The 22,690-nt window shown below is 59.7% G+C and overlaps 1 protein-coding gene across 3 annotated transcripts; it reads left to right on the forward strand.

Annotated features, from left to right (window-relative positions):
• Positions 1–1,357: 1,357 nt before the first annotated feature.
• GPRC5C (G protein-coupled receptor class C group 5 member C) lies at positions 1,358–22,023 on the forward strand. 3 transcript variants are annotated; one of them, XM_050919135.1, is made up of 5 exons: positions 1,358–1,789; positions 14,013–15,068; positions 17,953–18,047; positions 18,730–18,876; positions 19,692–19,828. In XM_050919135.1, exons 2-5 carry the CDS (start codon positions 14,054–14,056, stop codon positions 19,743–19,745), a joined length of 1,311 nt encoding a protein of 436 aa, XP_050775092.1. In that variant the 5' UTR covers positions 1,358–1,789; positions 14,013–14,053; the 3' UTR covers positions 19,746–19,828. The 3 variants fall into 3 exon arrangements, with proteins under 3 accessions (XP_050775092.1, XP_050775093.1, XP_050775090.1); XM_050919136.1 differs by lacking the exons at positions 1,358–1,789; positions 19,692–19,828 and adding exons at positions 10,646–10,778; positions 19,838–22,023; XM_050919133.1 differs by lacking the exon at positions 1,358–1,789 and adding an exon at positions 10,646–10,778 and having other exon boundaries at positions 19,692–19,827.
• Positions 22,024–22,690: the final 667 nt, after the last annotated feature.

A 22,690-nucleotide genomic window follows, 5' to 3' on the forward strand; every position in this document is an offset into this window, starting at 1 on the left:
TCCCTTCACCGCCCCACAGACCAGCCCTTTCATTGCCACCACCTGGGCATGGCAGATAAACACAGCCACGCTCCACCCCAGAGGGGCTGCATGGCAGTGCTGGGCGCAGCACTCCCCTGGGCATAGTTTGGGATTGAACCATCAGGTGCCTTTATCAGTCATTCCTCAGCGGGGCTTGGCAGCTGGGCCAATGGCCGGCGGGCTGGGGCAGGTTCCCCACGCTGAGTAACTGCCCTGTTGGCTTCCCTGGCACCTTCCGAAGGAGGCTCACCAAGCACTTTCCACATATGAATGAGTGGTGGGCACAAGCTGGCGACCCACTTGCCCCGTGGTGAGTCTGGGGCAGAGGCAGGAGGGAGCCCAGGTGCCCTGGATCCACCCACAGGGCCTGATTTTCAGAAGAGCTCAGCACCCCGTGCACTGAGCTTGAGGATCCGGCCCTGCCACCATAACTCCCCACCACTCACCTCCTGGAGGAGATGCCCTTGGGCCCAGCCCGGCCCTGCAGCCCTTACAAAGGGCCTTGTCTTTCCTGCTGGTTTGTCTCAGCAGGGAGGGCGCTTGCAGTATATTTAGCAGCGGCTGGCTTGGCAGCCCCCGCACAAAGGCAGGAATCTGCTTTTTTATGGGAAAAGGGCTTTTTTCAAAGGCTCCTCACCCTGGGAAGAGGGAGGCCTGTAGCATTGCAGTGGGATGGAGGAGGAGCAGGAGGGATGGGGTGTGTTACAGGGAGGGGGAAGGTGAGGGGGAGCGGGGGGTGTATCTATATTTATCTGCACACCCAGCTGCAGCCCTCGCTGCCCCCCGCCCCCCAGCACTCTGCAACCAGCAGCTGCCAAGGTGCGGACAGGAGGTGCCAGCACTCCTGCCGGCGTTTCATTAAGGCTTCAAGTGGCATGTGCCCCTCCAGCCCAGGCCTGGCACTGTGCCATCTCTGCGACTCCAGATGTCACCTTGGTTATGGGATGGCTGCGGGGAGCACTTGGCTGCCCGGCAAAGCCGAGCCAGCCTCTGCCAAGCTGCCAGCCATCGCCTCGTGAGCCCACGAGTACCACAGGGCCAGCGCTGCTCAGTCATTCCAGGCCCAAGCTGGGGCCCCCTGAATCCCAAACGGCCTGGGCTGGAGCTGCCCCTGCCTCTCTCTGCCTCCCAAAGCCAGGCTGGGCTCTGGTTTCACTAGCGGGGATGGAGCCGGCTGAATTCCTGGGACAGGAGTGCAGCACCGGCTGCTCCATCTGCTCCGTGTGGAGCCTGATGTTGCCCTTTGAGACACCGTGGCCCAGTGGGTCAGGTGCTGGGCTGCGGGTTGAGAGACCTGGGGACTAGCCCGGCTCTCCTGGGTGACCATGGGCAACTCCCATCCTCTCTCTGGGCCTCATTTCCTCTGTTCCTAAAGCCGAGCTGATGAGATGCCGGGTCCTAATGGGCTTGGAGACAGAAAGCTGCTCCCTAATCATCCTCCTTGTGTCCGTGACAGGTGGGGCTGCAAAGACAGCGTGCTTCAGGTTTGGACCTAGACAGGCCCTGTCCCAAGAGCTGTAATCCTCCCTTGCTGCTCTGTGCCTCAGTTTCCCCTTCTGTGAAAGGGGGATAGACGCCTTCCCTGCAGCAGGGAGCTGGCTGTTGTGAAGGGCATTGATCCGCATGGATGGAATTCTGTACATGCCGCGTGTGATTATTGCTTTGATTTTTTTCCTCCTGTATATTTAATCCAGAGGTGGATGCTAGCCCAGACCCGGTCTCTGCTGTGCCAGCATGAAGCCAGAGGAACATCGTGGATGCACCTATTGTAAGTATTTTTAGGCTCCCATCACCGTGGTATCTGGGCACCTGACAGTCTTTACTGTGTCTTTCCTCACACATCGCTGGGTGCCAGGGCCCGTGTGGTTAGTCCTGTTTCACAGCTGCAGGGGACTGAGGCCTGGAGCTGGCTCGACGCACTAGACCCTCGTCTCCTGCCAGCGGGGGGGTTACGCTGGAGTAAGTGTGGGAGCGGGGCACTGTTCCTTGGTGCCACTGCAGGGCTCCTGTCTCAGAGCTGAGCCCGGCTGGCCTTTGGCAGGGGATGCGTAGCTGAAGGAGTCTTGCCCTGGTCCCTCTGGGCTGTGACTGGGCAGGAGGGAATCGGGAACGGCTGCGTTTTGGTCTGTACGGAGCAGCTCACCTGCCCCCCCCCGCCCGCCCCGCACCGTGGGCTCGCTCAGCCATGCAGCGCACCAGGATTGCCTGCCCCACTTTCCTATCCTAAGTCGTCTTTAAGATCCTTAGCGTAATCCCACCGAGTAATTCCCAAAGCCAGACCGTGCTTCCAACGCTAAGTCTGCATCAACCATGCGGCTCGGCACCCTGGGAGTCCCGCTTGCACACAGGGCTGCCGTGAGCCGCCACACCCCACGGGGCCAGACATGGGCGAAACCCAGACGCACAAGGCAATGCCTGCTTTAATCAAAGCCCCTGGGCATCTGCAGCATGGAGTGCCCGGGGCAGAGGGAACCTGCTGACCCGCCTAACCAGTCCTGGGCAGGCTCCGCTCAGCCTCACAGCCTTCGGCGTAACAGGTCCATAGTCTCCATCCAAGGCTTTGTGTGCCATCTGCTCACCTCTCAGGCTGCCCTGGCCCTCAGGAGGCTACCAGAGGCAGGGGTTGGCTGTGCACCCACCGGAGACAAGGGCTTCTCAGCCCACACACTGACTTCAGAGGGGCTGCTCCAGATTCAGGGCCGGCGCAACCCATTAGGCGACCTAGGCGGTCACCTAGGGCGCTAACATTTGGGAGGCGGTGACCACAGCGGCCAGATATTTGGCTGCCCCAGTCGTCGGTGGTATTTCGGGGGCAGGACCTTCCACCGCCTAGGGCACCAAAAAAGCTGGCAATGCTCCTGTCCGGATTTGCACCGGTGACAGCAGCATCTGACCCAGCAACCTTCCCACTCTGCACTGCGGACCCACATCCTTCCTATCCCCCAGGGCAGGTGGAGCACAGCCGGATGTCAGGCAAAGCTGCCCCCAACAATGTGCCTCAAACTCAGCCTTGCTCTAGGGTCAGACAGGGAGTTCTGTCTCCAGAGGGTGGGTGGGTGCGGGTGTGTGGCCGTACCACGTGCTGAGGACACTTGTCTGCTTCTCGGCTGGGTTCCTAGCAATCAGCCCACTGTAGCTAGGCCCATCGGCCGTGGGCCCTGGCTCCGTCGCCATGTCCAGCTGGCACTCTCCGATTGGGTAGCACAGGGCCTTGGCATAAACGGCTGCCAGGATCCCCTCACCGGCTGCTCATGGCACATCAATCCAGTCTGGGTACGGGGGCTTTGGCTTTTGCCCTGATGCTGGCACCCCTGGGTGAGACACTGAGCTGAAGCCGACGGTGTGATGCTGCTTTGCACTGTCCCTTGTTCACGCTCATATCACTGGCAGGGGGAATGCCCTGGACTGAACCAGTGATATTTGGCAGGTGATCGGCCCATTAATTTTGGCATTTGAGGGACATTTGTGAAGAGATTAGCTCGCTATTAAATGCTGGGAGGAGGTGCCTGCCCGCTGCCTGCTCAAAGTAACTGCACCTCATAAACATTTCCAGAGAATTTACTAGCACTGTGTCCAGTTCTGTGCTGCACCAGGCCTGGGCAGGCCGGGGGGGTCATGTGTGCAGGTCGAGGTGCTGGTGAAGGGCGGGGCGGGTGCATCTTTATGAATACAGCTGCTACAGCGATAAGCCAACAAGCTACAACTGGCAATGGAGAGTCTGGGGCGCCTGCTATGGGGTGCTGTAGTGTGGGGGGGATAAGTGGGGGGCACTTCCCCGAGAGGAAGCAGCAAGAGCACTGGCTCGGGCCCTGACCTGGTGCTCATGAGACCTGGGGTCTGCTTCCGACTCTGCCACTCCCCTGCTGGATGACCTTGGCCATGTCTCTTTTTCGCTGTTTTTTTACCCTTTGGTGTGTTTAGACTGTAAGCTCTTTGGCGCAAGGGCTGGTTCTCCTTCCATGCCTGTGCAGTGGGGCCTGGCTCTCGGTTGGATGCTCCTATAGCACACTAATAACTCTGAATTTTACCCAGTTCACCCTGTGGTGAAAAACTCCCCCCTCTCCCTCCTGCACCAACAGCCCCTTTCTTTTAGCAACTGTGTTTTGTTTTTGCAAGAGGAAAATGAAAATCTGCAAAGCTTGTGAGTTTCTACCGAGGGGCTGATTTCTGGACAGGCCCAGCTGAGACAGGAATGTGCCCACGAATCCACAATGTAAGCAATGGGCCACTCATCCTCCAAAGTAAAGTGTTATAACCTTCTCCTGAAGGTGAGTCTTTCTGCTTGCTTAAAACAAGCAAAGGAATTGTTCTAATAACAATGGAGTGGTGACACAAGCTGATAAGATCCAGGAAGCCTGAATATGCAGCTGATTTTCTATGCTAGATACAAACCGAAACCAGCATGACTAGAGAGGAAAGTTTAGCCTGCAAAGAAATCCAGCAACCAATCTTGATTTAGCCGGGTGAATCTTTTCTCTCTCCTTCTTAGCAGAGTGAAAGGAAAATCTTCCCTTAGTAGAGCCTGATCCTGCAGCCAGTCGCTCTCCGCAACCAAAGCCCATGGTGCTAGGCAATAGCTCCAATTTCTTTGCATCTCTTCGTGTATTATAGTTGCTGGTGATACAGCAAGTGTGAAAAATCGGGACGAGGTAGGGGGTAATAGGAGCCTATATAAGAAAAAGACCCAAAAATTGGGACTGTCCCTATAAAATTGGGACATCTAGTCACCTAGCACCAACCAGCAGATGGCTGGGCTCAGCAGGGGGAATCAGGTGACAGTTTCTGCAGGACCTATACAAATGGTGGCCTGCATGTTAGGAAGGTTGTGAATGGCCAGAGATGGGGTGTGAAGCCTCCCCTGTGAAAGCAGCAGGGGGAAGGCCTGGAGGAGCCTAGACACGGTCTCTGAGCAGTGGCACCATGGATGGCTGGACCTCTGGCCGGTGGGTAGGAGCTGTTAGACTGTGGCTGCAGGTCGATCCCTCGGTGCACAGCTTGACTCGGTGCTCAAGAGCCATCTGTTCGCCCTGGCTGGCAAGCGGAGCTGGAGTGCCACCACGCACGGCCCTGAACAGAATTTACAGGCCGGGGGGCACCGGTGCCTGCAGGCCAAGTGTCAGGTGGAGGGCTGAGTCAGCCTCTGGCAAAATAAACCCAGGCTCTGGGCTGCGGAAGGAAACAGCCCTCAGGAAGCCATGTGTGGCGCTAGCCGGGGCCGTGGTGATGGGTCAGTACTTACGGCCGGCAGGAGAGGGAAGCCGGCCCAGATAGTGCTGTTTGTTGTTGTTAGTCAAGGACAAAACCCTTCTGGGGTGGCAGCAGCCGCCAGATGGGGCGAAAGTCTCATTCAGCGCCAAGGGCAGCATGGGGCCACGGGGGCAGCATCCCGGTGCCTAGCCCGGGGGGAGGGAGTTCAATCTGGGGGAGGAGATGCAGATACCCAGCCGCCCGCCACCCCTGGGCTGGCTCCCTAGGCCAGGACTGGACATGTGGGACCCCAGCAAGGTTATGTGGCGGGACGGATGGACTCCCTCCGTCTCCCCCCCTACAAACCCTCTCAGTCTTCCCTTCTGCCCCAGCCTCCCCAATCTGCACACAAACAGCCCCATGGGGACTGTCCCACCAGCCTCCCCACATGACTCAGGGGTCCCTGTTCAGAGGCAGGTTCTGCCATTCCCCAAATCCAGCCCTACCCTGTGCTGGGCAGTGACACGTTCAGGCCCTGTGGGCTCCAACTATTGTGGGGGCCACACTCCTGGATTCTTCACCCCCTTGCCCGTTCACCTCCTCACCCACATCTGGCCTGGACTTGCCCTGCACCAAGAGCAAAGCCCCCGACACCATGAGTGGCTGAGCTGGGGACGGGCAGGGCTGTTGGCAATGCCCATCTCTGCTGATGCTCACAGCCGCTGGCATAACGGCTTGATTTGCTTTATCTGTTGATTGGCATCTCCATGCCCTGCTCCCATCCTCTAGTGTCTGAGCACTCTGCATTCATGAATGGACTGATCCTCCCAGCCCCTCTTCCCCAGTGAAGTAGGGGAGAATACCCCCATTTACAGATAGGGAAACTGAGGCTGAGAGAGGCCTTCCCCAAAGTCCTATAGAGCATCTAGCGCTGCTGGGAATCAAGCCCAGTTCTCCTTCTGCTCTCACCACTCGTCCTACTCTGCTGTACCTGGGGACGCAGATGAATTCCTAGATGGTCTTCATGGGGGCATAGCTGGATTCCAGTTTGCCAGTCGGTGCCCGGAGTCCTGGCAGCTGGGGGAGGCAAAGGCATTTCAAGCCCTGTTTAAAAGCAAACCAAAGCAAAGCGCACCACGGGAGAGCAAGTCATATTTTGAAATCTGATACAGCACAGGAGATTAAGGGATTTCAAGGGGAACTGAGCACAACTTTCTGCTTGGCCAAACAGTTTCAACTTAAAGGGATTACAGGGGAGGGGAGGGGAGTGTGTGTGTGTTTGTGTGTGTCCATCCGTCTGTCCACTTTCTAACCCCGGAGGGGAAGCAGAAACTGCCTTAGTAGGGTTGAAATTTCAGCTGAATCCTTCACCCTCGTGCCTCACTCTCCCAAAATAGCAGCAGTGATGGTTTACCACATCCTGTGCTGCAGTGGCCATCTGACCGTGCAGCCTCCCACGGCTGAGCCTTAACTCCCTGCACTTCCCTGGCCCCACCCGCCCCACCTGCCACCGGTTCCTCAGGGGCTCATCCGCCTGGGACTGGGAGTGCTCAGGTTGTTTGGGTTCTGCTGCCGTCGGATCTGGCTCTGGCTTCCCTCTCCCTTCCCCCAAGGTTGAGCAGGCACCGCTGACCCAGCTAACCGCAGGGCAGAGCAGTACTGGCTTCGAAAACCTCTCTCTTTTCTTCAACAACGGGCTTTTCTTCCCACTCCAGGGGCTCTTCCTGGATTGGCCTCTCGCTGCAGAGAGCTGCCAGCTTTTCTAATTATACCTGCGCCCTGCCAAAGGCTCTCCACAGTCAGGTGACATTTTCCACACAAGCATTTCCCAGCTCCCAGGAGCCTCCAGCCTCCTGTGACAGTAGCAAAGGGCTCTACCCCGGGTCTCTTGGGCCTCTTCCCTCACAGCCCAGCAAGTGAAGGCTGCATGCATAGCTGGCTAGGATCCCAGCTGCCGCTACTCAATGCACACATTAGTCCCTCCCGAGTATCTGAGAGCCGGGGGTGTTCCCATTCACATGGCAGCTTTGACACTCCCCATCTGGGATCATCAGCAGGGTGTGAACCTGGGATTTGCCACCGGGAAGCACAGAGTCTACTACCGTCTGACCCATCGGGGTAATTCCATTAATGCGTAGCAGCAGTAGGCTGTTATCCTCCAAGTGAGTGAGGACGTCGCCCATACTTTACAAACATGTTACACGAAGATGTGAACTTTTTCAATTACCCTGCTTTTCGACTTGAATAATTTGGTGCGGGGGGAAGGCGCCTGATTCTCAGGCATGTGATGTCCCTGAGCAGCCACAGGCCGAGCTTTCCCCACACGCTACCCCCTGCCAGCGTTCAGCCTGTGTGGGTGAGAGAGGAGTGCAGCCTCCATTCACCCCTTAGCTCTGGCTCTCACCAATCAGTACCAGCTGGGCTGTAGTTTATCTGTGATATGGAACTGGGCCCAGAACCCAACAGCTCATTGCACCCAACAGTCCCCAGTTGGGAACAACCGAGAGGCGAGTGCCCTTAGCTGAACGTGAAAGGCCTTTCAGCCTGTTCCCAATCCCTGAGCCCCTCAGCCCCTCACTATTTGCATTCAAACAAATGATGTGGTGAACGCTTCCTACTGCCACGGACCCACCAGACACGTGTCCACACTCAGATCTGCACTGGTTATCCGGCCTCCTTTGCCCCTCTACAGCAAGGGAACCTCGAAACCCTGAGCTGGGGGCTGGAAGCCCAGTGCGGGGAGACTTGCTCCTGTGCGTCGCCACGTGAGTATGTGGGTGACGTCTGAGCTAATGGGGGATTTGACATTATTTCCTTTCTATTCCCCCCACTTCCCCGTTAGCTCCTCTATTGTTGCGCTCATTATGCCTCGGTTCTGAGGGCTTTGTCTGCATATTAGCCAAGCATGTCCTGCTTAGTACCTAGTGCCCCCCCCAGCCCACCCCATTCCCAGGACACCCTGGCACATCCCTCCCGCCGCCTCCTATGGGAATCCCACGCTCCCCCACATGCCAGACCAGCATGGTGGCTCCGTGGACAGGGTGTACATGGGGAGGGGGCAGAGCAAAGGGCACTAAGATGGCAGAGTCACCAGGACCCAGGCTGGCAGGGATGTGGAAGCCGTGGCCCTGGGGGTCAGCACCTCCAGGGCAGGAGTGCAAACATGGGGGCTGAGTAGTTTATTGATGCTGGGGAACCTGCATCTCCCCAGGTGGCCTCCCCTGCTCCCAGCTGCTGGCTGGTCCCTCTTCCCTTAGAGGTCTTTAAGGGGGAAGCAGGAGACTCCTGCGGGACTGAGACCCTCCTGGAGCCCCACTGAGCTGCCCTCTTGTGCCCCAGAAGCTGAGCAGGAGGGGTGAATCGCCTCTGAGGCCCCGGCTGCATCGTCCCCACCCCACAGGGCAATGCGGGCACCGGCCAGGCGGGCTAAATGCTGAGGCCTCAGTTTTGCTCTCAGCTCCACTTGCTTCCCCATGTAGGTGAGGGCAGGGCTGGGGCCACCCCCTTCCAACAGGAGCCATGGGGCCCCTGGGATTTCTCAGACGCTGCCCCTGTATCCTAGCTGCTGTGGTGTACCCAGAGCCCTCCCCAGAGACAGTAGTCGGGGGTCAGAGCCAAACCAGGCCCTCGGGAACCCGCTGACTAGAGGAGCGGCCTGGTAGCTGCTTCCCTGGTAACCCAGCAGGGATGCAGGGCCTGCTGCACAATGGAACCGCCCCACGCCAGCCGGAGTCTGTCAGGGCAGGACAGAAGGGGAAGGGCATGTTCATCCCCCAGGCGCCATCAAATTTGCCCCACGACACAGGAGCTCACAGTCGCACCGCTGAGCTTGGCTGAGGTGTGACACACACACACACACCATCAGTCCCACGGGCTCCGCTCGGCCCGGTGTCCGTCAAGTGACTGCCATGCACTTCACCGGTGCTGGCAATTCGGTGTCATGGCAGGGAAGACAAGGGGTGTTTACTGGTGTTTTGCCCCAAATTTTCCTTCCTTGACCCTCGCCCAGTGACATGCTGTCCATCAGTCATATAGCTGCTGCCCTCCACCCCAGAGTCAGCTGCATTCCATGAGTGCTGTATGTACCTACTTTGTACAGCCCCTTTGCCAACCCAGATGAAAGTTTACACAGCAGCTCTCTGGGTCATTCGTGTATCCTCCTCACTGCCATGTCAGCGCAGGCCTGCAGATAGCCAGAGTAAACATCTGCTGCAGTCTGCAGGGGGAGCAAAGGAGGGTTTTTGTAGGCCCTATACAAATGATGGGCAGTGAGGAGGTTCATTGCTTTCCTTTTGCAGTTTCCTGTGGATGAGGGTGGCCGATTGCAGAGTGAAGCGAGAGAACCATAGGAGCGGGGCTAGGACAATGCAGGAGGCTGACGCTTTCTGGGTGTGGGTGCCCAGCACGGTACACCTGGGATCTGTCAGGGGGGAGGGAGAGCTCAGCACCCACAGCTCCTGGGACCGTTGTACTGGGGGCTCCCTGCATTCCCCCACTGTGTACGTCTCTCCCCTACCCTTCTATTACAGGGACTCCTTGCAACTCCTCCTAACTGCCCAGTGCCAGGGGTTGTGTGTGTGTGCCCCCATTCCCCCTGCTCCCATAGCAGGCCCACACACACACACACCAATGTCTCTGTGTGCCCCGCATTCCCCCATCCCTTGTGCCAGGGTCCCGTGTTGTCACCCCATGCAGGGGCCGTGTGCCCTGTTCTCCCCCCTCATCACTGGCTGTCTGGAAGAGAAGTCATGCAGGGTGTCAGCCCTGGGCGGATGAGCAGGGCCCAGGAACAGGCTCTAGCTGTGGCGGTGCTAGACACATGCGGGGGGGGAGGGGTCCCCCCGTGTTCCCCATTTGCCCTCTTGCGGATTTCCAACCCCCGCCCCCAGGATTCCGCTGCTGTGTGTCCAGAACATCCTCCGAAACTTTGGACCTGCTGGGACGCGGCGCTCGCAGGTTCTGCCCCCGCCCCTGCCCCCGAGACAAACCCCTTTGGGTGGGGGGCAAGGCCGGCCCAGGCCGGGCTAATCAGCTGCGACGTGGCCAAGCCCCGGGGGAAGCCGGGGAGGGGGGCGAGGGCCGGAGCGTGAGGCGCTGAGTGGGGGCGATCCCGAAACACCCCCAGCAGGGGCGCAGGCAGCCCCCGGACCCGGTCTCCGGGCAGGAGAAGCCCCGTCCCCCGGGGCTTGCGCTGGCTGCAGCCGGGCCCGCCGGGAAGTTTGGGCTCCGGGAGCGGAGCGGAGCCGGCGAGCTGCGAGCAGCCCCCGGGCCGGAGAAGGGGAGCCCGGGCTGAGAGCGCCGCGCGGGGCCGCTTCCCCCGAGGGGCCGGGTCGGGCCGGGCTGCCAATCCCGGCTCCGCGCACGCCTCGATCACCGCCCAGGTAGGAGCCCGGCCGCCCCCCGGCGCCGCTGGGCGGCAGAAGTTGGCAGGCTCCGGGGCTGTGCAGCCAGCGCGCCCCAGCCGGAGCCCGGGAGCCGGGGCCCCAAGCGCCCCTCGCCGTGGGGTGCGGAGTACCCAGGAGCGGAGGCTCGTTAACCCCCCGGGGGACCCCGGATCCGGATCTCCGGCCGTGAGTTCTCCGGGGCGAGCGGGTCGCGGCTGCCGGGCGCTGGCGGGGCGGCTGCGAACAAAGGGGCAAGTCCCCCCCCTGGGAGCGAGCAGCCTCCTCCCCAGTGCCTCGGGCAGGGGCCGCCTGGGCGAGCTTGGGACGGTCCTTGTGTGGGGGCTGGGGCACGGGGGGCGGCTCTGGGAGGAGAATAGGGGCTGGGAGCCAGGACTCCTGGGTTCTATCCCCGGCTCAGGGTGGAGAGTGGGGGTTGGGAGCCAGGACTCCTGGGTTCTATCCCCGGCTCAGGGAGGAGAGTGGGGGCTGGGAGCTAGGACTCCTGGGTTCTATCCCCGGCTCAGGGAGGAGAGTGGGGGCTGGGAGCCAGGACTCCTGGGTTCTATTCCCAGCTCTGGGTGCAGAGTAGTGGCTGGGAGCCAGGACTCCTGGGTTCTATTCCCAGCTCTGGGAGGAGAGTGGGGGTTGGGAGCCAGGACCCCTGGGTTCCATCCCGGCTCTGGGTGAAGAGTGGGGGGCTGGGAGCCAGGACTCCTGGGTTCCATCCCCGGCTCAGGGAGGAGAGTAGGGGCTGGGAGCCAGGACCCCTGGGTTCTATCCCCCGCTCTGGGAGTAGAGTGGGTTGCTTGGAGGTTAGAAGGGGGGAGGCTGAGAAACAGGACTCCTGGGTTCTATCCCCAGCTCTGGGAGGAAAGTGGGGGCTAGTGGGTTAGAGCGGGGGGTTGGGGCTCTGGGCTCCTGAGCTCTTATTCCTGGTCCTGGGAGGGGAGCGGGGGCTGGTGGGTGAGAGCAGGGGGGGCTGGGAGCCAGGACTCCTGAGTTCTGTTCTCTGTAACTTGGGTGAGTGGCTTATCCTGTTTGGCCCTCAGTTTCCCCAGCTGTATCAGACACGGAGTGACACAGGCACACCCTGAAAAGGGAAGTGCTGGGCGGAGGGAAGCCTTGGTTCTGTCCCAGTAGGTTTTATGGGGAGAGGAGGGGACATGGTTCTCTTCTCCCCATCCTTCCTCTGTCATATACACACACACTCCACCCCACGGCCAGACGCAGGCAATCCAGGATGGATGCGGTGGCCACAGCCAGCCCCCCCAAGGAGCAGAGGGGAGACTGAGATGCTGCCTGGCTCCTGTGTGAGAGCAAGGTGCCTGGAACCAGAGATGGGGGGCTGCTCGCAGAGCCTGGGTCAGGCTTGTTTCACTGCACACGTTCTGTGGCTCGATTCGGCTGTGAAACCTCAAAGAGCCGTTTGCCTGTGGCTGGTTTGGGCTAAGCACAAGGAAACGTGACCTGCTCTGACTTGGTGTCCATGCAGAGCCTCACAGAGCAGGGGAGAGAGGCATGGGGATGGGTGGAACGAGGAACCAGCTGGTGGAGGAAGGGGCCTGAAATGTACTAGAGGGGTAAGAAAATCTCCCTGTGGGCTGGGTGCAAGGTGGGAGCAGGAAGATTTCTGCCCAGACCTGGGTCTGAAACAGGCCCCTGTGGAGCCCACTAGTAACCACATGCCCCGTTCTGTAGGCCGGATCCTTCTCCCACAAGGCTCTGTCCTTTCTCCCCGCTCCCCGGACACAACATGCTGCTTGTAAAGGTCTCCGGAAAAATGGCATCAGCATAGACTGAGCCAAACCAGCTCCTGGAGCGTGTGGGCATCCGAGCTGTAGGAAATTCTAAGCCGGGCTGACGTACGTGGGGCAAACATTGACCTAAGCAGGGGCAAGGCCCATGACTTACCCCGGGCCTGGGTTTGGCCTGCTAGGAGACAAGTGACAGCGAGAGGATCTTTCCATCCTGTGGTGTAAAGGGTTAAGTGCGGCTCCTGTTCCTCCCTAATAGGAAAGGCTCTGTAGCTGCTGCCTGGGGAAGGGATGGATCCGTCCGACTCCCCAGTACTTTCCCTTGTGTCCTGACGGCAAACCAGTCAGAGCACAAGCCTGGGGACCAGGACCTCCTGAGCAATCTGGTCTCCCTTTGGGGCCTTGGATTCACCCAGCCCCTGCAGGTTTCACTTTCCTCCTCTGGGAGAGGATAAAGCAACGTCCCCCGCGGACTCCAAACGATAACAGGGAAAGCTGTACGGACGAGAATGAATCCATTCACAGCCACCTCTGGGGAGGAGCCAGAGCAGCCATTTAGCAATACACCGCAGCCCCTTCAGCCCATTTAGGACACGAAGCCACGTCCAGTTGGATGGGGGGCACGAGGGATTTAGGAAGGATGCAGTCCCCTAGCCTGGGATTTGGCCAGGACATCCAGGCTGTGTGATCTTCAGTGATCCCAAGCGATCTCACCCAAACAACTGTGCTTCCACACTCCTAGCACCAGGGTTCTCCACTGACTGTCTCCTAGCCAGGCACTGGCCTAGGCCAGCCCTACTTAGCTTTGGAGTAGGGGCACCAGACAGCAAGTGTGAAAAATCGGGACAGGGTGGGGGGTAATAGGAGCCTATATAAGAAAAATACCCCCAAAATCGGGACTGTCCCTAAAAAATCAGGATAGCTGGTCACCCAACTTAGGAGGGGGCCACAGTTGCCAAGTCACATGGAGAAGGAGCAAGGTGCAAACCCAGGAGCCTTAACTAGGTGGTGCAAACCGGCCACCGTAGCAGCCCAGCTAGCTGGAACTTCCAGTGGGACTGGACGGGACAGGACAGGACGGGAGGGGCAGGGCGGCAAAGTAGCCAATTGTATTAAAGTCACGGCTCTTGATTTTGAAGAGTACGGCGGTGACATTGCAGGGACGGGGTGGAGTGGAGCTGGGAATGTGAGGGGGGGTGGCAGGAGGCGGGGATTGAGGTGGGGGAGTGTGTGAATCCCGAGGATACGGAGTCTGCCAAAAACAGAGCGAGTGGCAGAGAAGAGCTAATGTTTTGGGCAGGAAGGGCCGAGGCAGTTTGAGGCGAAGGTGCAGTCAGGTGGTTCGGGGCCTGGGCCTGCAGGACACGCTAGAGAAAGCAGTGTGTGCAGGTGAGGAGGCCGGGGCTCAGTAGCTGGAAGAGCCAGGTGCTGCTGGCAGGTAGAGGGAGACGACCCCCCGAGAGCCTGGGAAACTTGCAGCAGGCCATGGTGAAAGGCTGAGCAGCAGCCCGGGGCAGGCGTCAGCAGCTGGAGCAGCCAGCTGTGAGCTGGTGAGATTCCAGCCTGGCTCCCAGGCCCACACCCCTGCGGGGTCCCGATCTCCAGGGCTGATGAATTGTTTTCTCAGGTTACCAACCTCGTTTCTCGATCTGTCCAATTTTTACAGGCTCCTTGGGAACCCGCCCGGTGCCTTCGTGACAGCCCAGGATGGCCACGCCCTGGTTCCTGCTGATGTCCGTGTGGCTCCCGCTGAGATTTCTCCCTGTGTGCCGAGCTCAGGAGCCACCTCCGTCTGGGTGCGGCACGGACCTGCCCTTGCTGTATTACAACCTCTGCGACCTGTCAGCGGCCTGGGGCATCGTGCTGGAGGCAGTGGCCAGCTTCGGGGCAGTGAGCAGCTTCGTGCTCACCATCATACTAGTGGCCAGCCTGCCCTTCGTGCAGGACCCCAGGAAAAAGAGCCTGGTGGGGACTCAGGCATTCTTCCTTCTGGGCACGTTCGGCCTCTTCTGCCTGACTTTCGACTTCATCGTCAAGCGAGACTTCTCCACCTGCACCTCGCGGCGCTTCCTCTTCGGGGTCCTCTTTGGGATCTGCTTCTCCTGCCTGGTGGCCCATGCCATCACCCTTAACTTCCTGGCCAGGAGGAACCATGGGCTGCAAGGCTGGGTGACCTTCGGCGTGGCCCTGCTGCTGGCCCTGGTTGAGGTGATCATCAACACCGAGTGGCTGCTCATCACCCTGGTGAGGAGCGACGGCCCCTCCCAGGACCCCTGCGATGTGGCCAACGAGGACTTCGTCATGGCGCTCATCTTCGTCATGTTCCTCCTGCTGGCAGCCTTCGCTGCCGCCTGGCCCGCCCTGTGTGGCTGCTACAAGCACTGGAGGAAGCACATCATCTTCATCCTCCTCACCACCTCCCTGTCTATGACCATCTGGGTGGTCTGGATCATCATGTACCTCTACGGGAACCAACAGAGGGGGGGCCCGGCCTGGGATGACCCCACGCTGGCCATTGCTCTGGTGGCCAATGCCTGCGTCTTTGTCGTCTTCTATATCATCCCTGAGGTCTCCCATGTGACGCGTCCAGGCCCAGAGCAGACCTACGAGAACGACATGTACCCGACCAGGGGCGTGGGCTATGAGACCATCCTGAAGGAGCAGAAGTCCCAGAGCATGTTTGTGGAGAACAAGGCCTTCTCCATGGATGAACCCTCCTCAGGTAGGCAGGAGAGCCCCTGGGTAAAGGGGCTGCAGGCACTGGAGTGGGAGAGGCAGCTGTGTCTCTGGGTGATTGTACGTCCCTCTGCAGATGGGACTTGTGCTGGGGTGTGGTGCTGGTGGTTCCCCTGTCACGGCAAATTCCAGCTGACTCGGGGTCCATCCTTCGTGTGCACACACGCTCATACGCACGGACGTGTGTTCTGGGAGCTGCCCAACAGCACCGTCCTATGGGAGCTGAACCTCGGGCCAGGGGACCAGCCTGTGAGCTGTTCCCTGAGCCCAGCCCTGCATGGCCCTGAGCAGCCTCCGCCCGCCTGACTTCCACAGGAACTAGCTGAATAGCACCTCTTGGGGAGCTCAGCGCTGTGCAGGATTGAGCCCTTTGTGACACAGGGCGGCTTCCATCGAGAGACCCCCCCCTCCCCTATCTCCATTCAGTCAAATATTTGGGAGGGGGCCAGGGACCGGTGGAGTTCAGGCTGCTGCTGACGACAGAGCTGGCCAATAACGTGGACAGAGCGGGCTGTGAACCATGGCTTTGGCAGGGAACTGGAGGCCACCAGCCCCGGTGCACGGGAAGGGGTTTATATCTGGCATTATACCCACGTGTCTGATGTTACCCCCGCTGAAGGTGGCAAGGCCAGTGCCTGGGGAGGTGGCTGAGATCAAACTTGTTTGTTTATGTCCTCTAATTGTATGACTCAGCAGCTCCAGGCTGCGCCGTGGCAACTGCCCGTCTCTCTCCCTGCTCCCCTCTGGCCACCTCACCCCCTCTTGCATCTTTCCCTCAGGTAGTGTCATGGTGTGTTAGGCGCTGAGCTCTCTGGGGCAGGGCCCTGTGTGGGGGCAGCAGCCAGCACCGTGGAGCCCTGATGCTGACGGGGGCCCCGGTTGCTACAGTGATACAAACACCCGTTTGTGGAGCACAGAGTGTGGCTCCTGGGAGGGAGTTGTCAGCCAGGCAGCCTGCCCTGGTGGGAAGGTTTGTTGTGACACGGTCCATCCAGCAGGACCTGGACAGAGACCACCTACACGCTTGGATCTGGTGAGGGAACAGCCCGATATCTGCTCAGATATCTGGACCGGCTGAAATAATGACTTCAATTGTTGTCGTTCTGGAAACACACACAGGCTGTGTGCTGGCCTGGGACTTTACAGCTGGGGGCGGCCAACCGTTTTCTTCCTTGTGCGTGTTGCCAAGAGCACACCTCTCCTCAGGGGCTTTTCCTCCACTAAGAGAAAGTGTAGCTGCTAGTTCTCCTGCCCCTCCCACCTCCTGCTACGACCTGCAATAACAAACCTGTGCGGTGCCACGGCTCTATCGAGAAGCCAGACAAGAACAAAGCAGCACGTGTAACCGAGGGCTCACAAGCCACCCTACAATAACACGTTTGTGTTTGCCATGCAGGCGCAGCCACCCCATAACCAGCCAGCATGCGCAGGCCAGAGCTCCCAAGTGACCCTACGATAACAAACCATTGCTCGCGCCTAAATAACATGGACCGGTGCCCGATTGGCTAAGACTGCGTGTGACTGAATTGCTGCTGGGACTGGGGCCAAACAAGCCTTGCCTCCAGCCCCCAGCTGCTCGCCCCTGGGGGGAGGACCTCTTGTGAGTTAGCTCATTAAAACCTGCTTGTTCGTGCTGTGCCATAAACAGATCCTTGCTCCACAGCCACCTTCTGCTCTGGAGGGCTGGTCTGCACCCGCACATTGGACCCCGCTAACGACGCTGGTCTTGGGAGAGCGGCACAGTCCTCCCAGAGGGGCCATAGTCAGAGCGGGACACAGGTGCTGGTACCAGGATAGCTTATTCCTGGGCACGCTGGGGAATAGGATAGGAACATGGGAGCAGACGGGTCCCCGAGTCCAGTTCCTGCTGGCGCAGGCAGTCCCGTCGTATAACCCTAAAACATCCCAGCATAAGGCCCCTTGAGCGCTGCGTAAGTGTGGCTCCACCCGAGGTTGTACTGGAGTAACTATAGCTGACGTGGCTCTGCCAGCGTGTGGAGCAGGCCTGAGCCAGCCGGTGCCCTGGGCTGGGTGGTCTAGGTTTGCCTGCCGCGGGGGCTGGACTGGCTGATTTCCCAAGGGCCCTTCCAGCCCCAGGTCTGTGTGATTCTGTGACTCAACGGTCTGTACGTCGCCTCCCGAGTGCTGCCACCTGCCTGCGCAGCGCCGGAAGGCTGCCCGGTTCTTAAGGCAGCATGAAAAACAGCACATCACGGCTCCATCTTCATCAAGCCCCTTGTCGTGGGCCCAATCCAAAGGCTGCTGATCTCAGGGACCAGCTCCCATTGATTTCAGTGGGCGTGTGTCAGACCGCAGCCATCTGTGCCGGTGTCCAGCCAGGAGGTCCCTGCCCGCCGGAGAGAAGTCTGTCTACTCCCTTTCAGCGTGGCCAGTGGCCAATTAATGCATGAGCCCATGGGTCCTGTGTCCAGGAGCTCCGGCCACTTTGGGGACCCCAGGAGTGCCAGAACCTTGTAGAAATGGGGAGGCTGCACTGGTGCCCGAGCTGTGACCCCGTCCCCTGCTCCTCCTCTTCCCCAGGACCCCACCCCCTGGCCAGGCCAGAAGCTGGAGCTGGGTAGTGGTAAAAGCTGACATGGGGAGCGCTGGATAGGGGAGCTGGGGGGCCTGAGAACAGCCCCTGACCCGTGTCCCTGCCCCCCTGGGAAGAGACTGGATCAGCTCCCCTGCTGCCACTGCTCCGCGCCTGCCCAAGGCGACTATGCCCATGTTAAAGTGGGTGGGCATGGGCCCCCTGGCCCAGCACTTCTGCCCCCGGCATGCAGGGGGCCCAAATATTCTTTGTGCCCAGAGCCCCAATAAATCTGAATCCACCTCTGAGCACGGCCCGGTGCTTTTTCTCTTTTCAGCCAAGAAACCGGTGTCACCTTATAGCGGATACAACGGGCAGCTGGTGACGAGCGTATTCCAGCCCACGGAGATGGCTCTGATGCACAAAGGGCCCGTAAGTCAGACCGGGAGTGTGTGTGTTCTCCCCACGTCAGCCAGCAAGCGGTCGCTTGCTGGGGGCAGGACGGGATAATGTCCCAGCACAGGCCCCGCTCTCCGGCCAGGACACAAGGCTGTGGCTGAGTGAGGCACGGCGCTGGGGGTTGTATGTTCCATCCCTGGCTTTGCTGCTAGCCTGCTGAGCTGCCTTGGGCAAGTCGCTCCTCCCTCTTGGCCTCGGTTTCCCCTCTTGCCCTCTGCCTGTCTGGCCTGTTCAGCCTGTGACGCTGTCTGGGCAGGGATCATCTCCCACGTGGTGTATGCAACGCCTGGCATGGTGGGGCCTGATCTCAGTTGTGTTATGGGAGTGAGCTGAGCAAGGGGCTGGTCCCCAGCATCCTGCTGTGAGCTGCTCCAGATTCCAGTCACCTTAGGGTGCAGCCAGACACAGCCTGGCATGGTTGGGTTGAGGGCGGGTTGCACGGGTGCGCTCTATCTGGGCACCCCTGGCCCCATTGCACATGAGGGAGGCGTGAGAGCTGATTTGAATGGCCTGTTGGTGCCTGGAGAGTCCCTCCCTGCAGGGACGCTGGGATGGGGCTGGGTGGCAAGCCCAAGAGAGCTGAGGGGTAGGTAGGCCACTCCGAAGTGCCAGCCATGTCTCTTCTCAGCCCTGCCCTCACTTGTTCTCTTTCCAGTCCGAAGGCAACTACGACGTCATTCTCCCCCGGGCCACCGCCAACAGCCAGGCAATCAGCAGTGCCAACTCTACCCTACGTGCAGAGGATGCCTATGCGGCACAGAGCTGGCATGCAACAGCCCAGAAGGATGGCAAGGGCATCCAGGTCTGTGATAATGTGCAGCTTTACCACTGAGGCAGCATGATGAGTGGTTACAGCAGGGGGAGCTGGGAATCGGGGAGGGGGGGGAGCTTTGATTCTACTGCTACTGTCTCCCTATGGGACTGTCACGCTCTGTGCCTCAGTTTCCCTACCTATTAAATAGGGATTAAACAGATACTCCGCTTTGTGAAGGTGTTTGGAGACCTCCTGGTGGAAACGCCTCCTGTGTGTAAGTCCAAGGGATTGTATTGCTACTAGGACCCGTTGTCCTTGCGTCCTCTTGTTAACTCCAGCCTTCCCAGCTGGCCTGGGGAGCTGCAGGGATCAGAAATCGATTGTGCTTCATTCGAAAGGTCTAGTACCTCAGTGGCAGGTCTGGGAATAAAAACCCTCTTTCCACAGCTGGGGATGAGATTTCCCGGGGGTCAGGACTGGTGTTTCTGATGCAGAAACTGAGGCAACAGGCCTTGCCCTCCTCCTCGCTGCAAGTGGTAGCAGGGCTGGAATAGAACCCAGGAGTCCTGGCTCCCAGGCCCTGGCTCTAACCCTAGCCTGTCCCTGCCGATAGAGGTGGGCTGTTCCCCGCTCTCTGAATGCAGCAAACGGAAGGTTTGTGTGTCCAGGCCTCTCCAGGAAATCCACCCTTCAGACGAAACACCGCAAAGCCCTCGCGCGACTAGAACGCACTATTCTCCAGCCGTTTCCTTGGCATCGCGGGGTTCTTACTGCTGCCTTTCTGGTGGGGTCTGACCTGTCCCGGGCAGGAACTGGCTCATTTCTAGATTCTCAGAACAATCGGTTTTTTTATTTCAACCAAGGCCCAGACTTGGGCGTGTGACAACGTGAGAGGCCTGTGGGCAAACCCCTGCTGACTCCAGCTTGGCCATGTCCAGGGGAATTCCGGGTCTAAGAGACGGCTGTGCCTCCTAGCTGCAGAGTCCTGATCTCTGTCTCTCTGCTTTAGGCTCCCTCTCCATACAGCAAGAGCAGGTGGTAGAGATCCCCGCCCTGGTTCCTGCTGCTCTAGAAACACCGGCGATCCCCTTCCTCCAAAGAGGGAAACTGTCTCCTTCCCCACCCGTGGACAGTCAAGCCAAGGCCAACGACGGGAACTGATCCTAGAGCCTCCTGCAGGGCAGGTCAATGCCCAGAAGAGGAGAGAGAATCCAGCTTCTTCCCCACCTAGCCGTCCCCAGAGAGGACCCAGAAACTCTGCTAAACACTGGCTTGGCCCTCAGCCCCTCTGTGCTATTGATCCTCCTGCTGGGGATGCTGGACTGCACAGGCTGCCTGTGGGCTGGGATGCTCCAGGAGCTGCTGAGGTTGGGTCCTGATCGTGGGAACGGCCTTTCCTGTAAACCCCCGAGGTCCCTCCTGGCAGTGGTGAGCATGTGCTGCCCGGCACCTCGTCCCCATGGGAATCGCCTCTCGGCTGCATGAGTCACATTAGCTTTGCTGCAGCGCCCACTGTGCCCGCTGGCTCCCTCACTTCGCTCCCTGTGCCCTCCTGAAGCCCCAGGACAATCTGCCACTCGGTGTCCAGATGCAGGAGAACCACCCACAAGTGGCTGCAGCCAGAGGGCGGCTGCAGGCGTCGAAGGCCGTAGCTTCATGTGGGAGACCGGCAAGCACCTGTCTGATGGAGCCTCCACTTGCAGGGAGCAGAGCTGAGCAGGTCTCGGCTGGGACCTGCCTTGGACAGAGCCACACAGATCTCCCCGACTGTTGCCCTGGATGTGGGGCCCTCCAGGGGCTGCGTGGCGTTCCCTGCCCTCAAGCCATGCCCATTCAGCCCAGCATGGAAGAAGCTGAGTCCTAGGACTGGTGTCCTCCACAGGCCCTGCCCTGGGGTCCATTCCTTCCTGTTGCAAAGTCCATGTGGTATCTTTCCCACCGCGTCTTGGCCGGGAGAGCACAGGTTCTGGCTGTGTCGCCGCCCGGCTCTGAGACGTGTTCTCAGTCAGCCCCCCAGCTGACACGGGAGACCTCATGGTGCTTTCTCCTGGGCGTCTCTGTCCTGGGTTTGGAGAGCGAGGGGCATAGAGGTGTTTGCTCACGGATCTGCTGCACTGCTGTATGGGAACTGTCAGCAAAGGCTGACCTTCAGCAGCAACTGCTGTCTGTTCTCCTGCCCCAGCCCCGCAGTGCTCAGACTGGGGGTCTCCCCAGCCGGTTGCAGAGAGGGGCCAGCGGCAGGATCCATGGAACGGCAGCAAGTGCCCATGCACATGTGTGGTGGCTATTGGGGCAGCTGCTGCAACTGGGTGCGTGCTGTGTGGGGAGCTGACAATGGTCTTGCTTGGGGGCAGGGGCAGCAAAACCTGGCAGCCCAATTGTGTGGATGTGCAGGTGGAGTAGAACTGGGGTTGGGGTCCTGTCCCCTTCCCACCCTGTGACCATCCTGCGCTGCCAGCCAGCTGCTCTTGAGACCTGCTGTGGTCTCCCAGGGCTTCCTCTTGGCTTCAGCTGTCCCAGGATCCCTCCCCTGCTCCACCACAGGCGTGGAGCCATGTGGGGCTGGGGTCAGAATGCAGACCAGCAGCACCACAGCTCTCACCCCTGCCCTGACTCCTTCTGTGCCTCAGTTTTCCTCATCTGCCAAGTGGGGATGATGGCACTGATCCCCTTCCCATGCCACTGGCTGCAGAGAGGGCAAGTGATCTCCTGGCGCAGAGTGAGATCAGAGGCAAGAAACAGGCCGTGGTGTGGCGAAGGGGAGGAGACTGAGTGGGGAAAGACAGAGATCCAGGACTGTCCTGGGTTCTTGACAGCCTGGTTCCCCTCCCCGCTGTGAACAACCCTTGACCTCTTCTCCAGCCTCTGAGAGCAGCGCGCTCAGGGCCTTCCCACAGGGGCTGTAAGAGCATTTGGTTTTTACTGATCCCACAAGCAAATATATTTTATGGGGTGGGCGTGGCCTATACCATGTGCGCGTAGCCAGGCCCTCTACCATCTTTGGTCTCCGACACGCAAAGGTCCAGATTCTGCTCTCGTTCGCCCCGGCGTCCAGTGGGAGCGAGTCCATGTTGGTGTCAGCAGTGGGTTCCTGGATCACCCCAGTGCCGCTGAGAACAGGGACCAGCCTCCCCCAGTGACTTTTGGCTTTTTTCGGTCAGTGTGTGCAGAATAAAGCTGGTTTTTCCTACGTGGCGCAGTCGTTGCTCCCTGTCCAGCTCGGCGAGGGGAGCTGTGGTTGGATAGACGGGGAATGGAGGGGAGGGGGCGCATGGGGGGGGGAGTGGGAGAGGGAATGGGGACGTCTTGCAGGCCAGTTGGGTGGAGGAGGGGAATTCGCTTATGTCTCCCCCGCAGTATAATAGGAGGGAAGAGCAGTCGGGGCGCAGCTGCACGTGGTGGTGGCTGGAGCTCAGAGGGCCAGACTGAGTCCGTCCTGCTGACACAAGTGCCTGGAGCAAGGGGCTGAGGGGAAATCACCGTTCCAGGGGCCAAGCTGCAGCCTCCCCAGCTCCTGCTTTGCCCTAATGGAATTCATTTCCCGGGGCCGGTTGGAAACCCCACCGAGCTTCCTGCCTTCTCCGTCTTGTTCCCTCGCAGGAAGCGCTGGCCCCACGGCCCGACTTGTTCCTTCTGTGGGCCAAGTCGTGGTGCCGCTGAGCACGTCCCTTCCCACGAAGCCGGCGCCTGCCCTGCTCCCCGGGTCGCCCCACAGGAGGCTGGCCTGCAGCAGGAGGAATGTGGATGAGTGAGGTGGCAGGGGTGGGATCCTGCCATGGGCTGTAAGGAAACGGGGTGTCCCAACCCTTCCCAGGGAGCCTGGACAATGCAGGTTGGCTTCCTCTTTTTTTGTTTTTTTGGA

This window comes from Gopherus flavomarginatus, chromosome 12 (genome assembly GCF_025201925.1).
Source record: "Gopherus flavomarginatus isolate rGopFla2 chromosome 12, rGopFla2.mat.asm, whole genome shotgun sequence".
NCBI classification, from domain to species: Eukaryota; Metazoa; Chordata; order Testudines; family Testudinidae; genus Gopherus; species Gopherus flavomarginatus.

Bases quoted from the DNA above. Each gene is read 5' to 3' on its own strand.
- GPRC5C (XM_050919135.1), top strand. From the start codon at position 14,054: ATGGCCACGCCCTGGTTCCTGCTGATGTCCGTGTGGCTCCCGCTGAGA. The intron at 15,069-17,952 runs GTAGGCAGGAGA...TTCTCTTTTCAG, and splicing joins CATGGATGAACCCTCCTCAG to CCAAGAAACCGGTGTCACCT. The intron at 18,877-19,691 runs GTCTGTGATAAT...ATTTCAACCAAG, and splicing joins AGGATGGCAAGGGCATCCAG to GCCCAGACTTGGGCGTGTGA.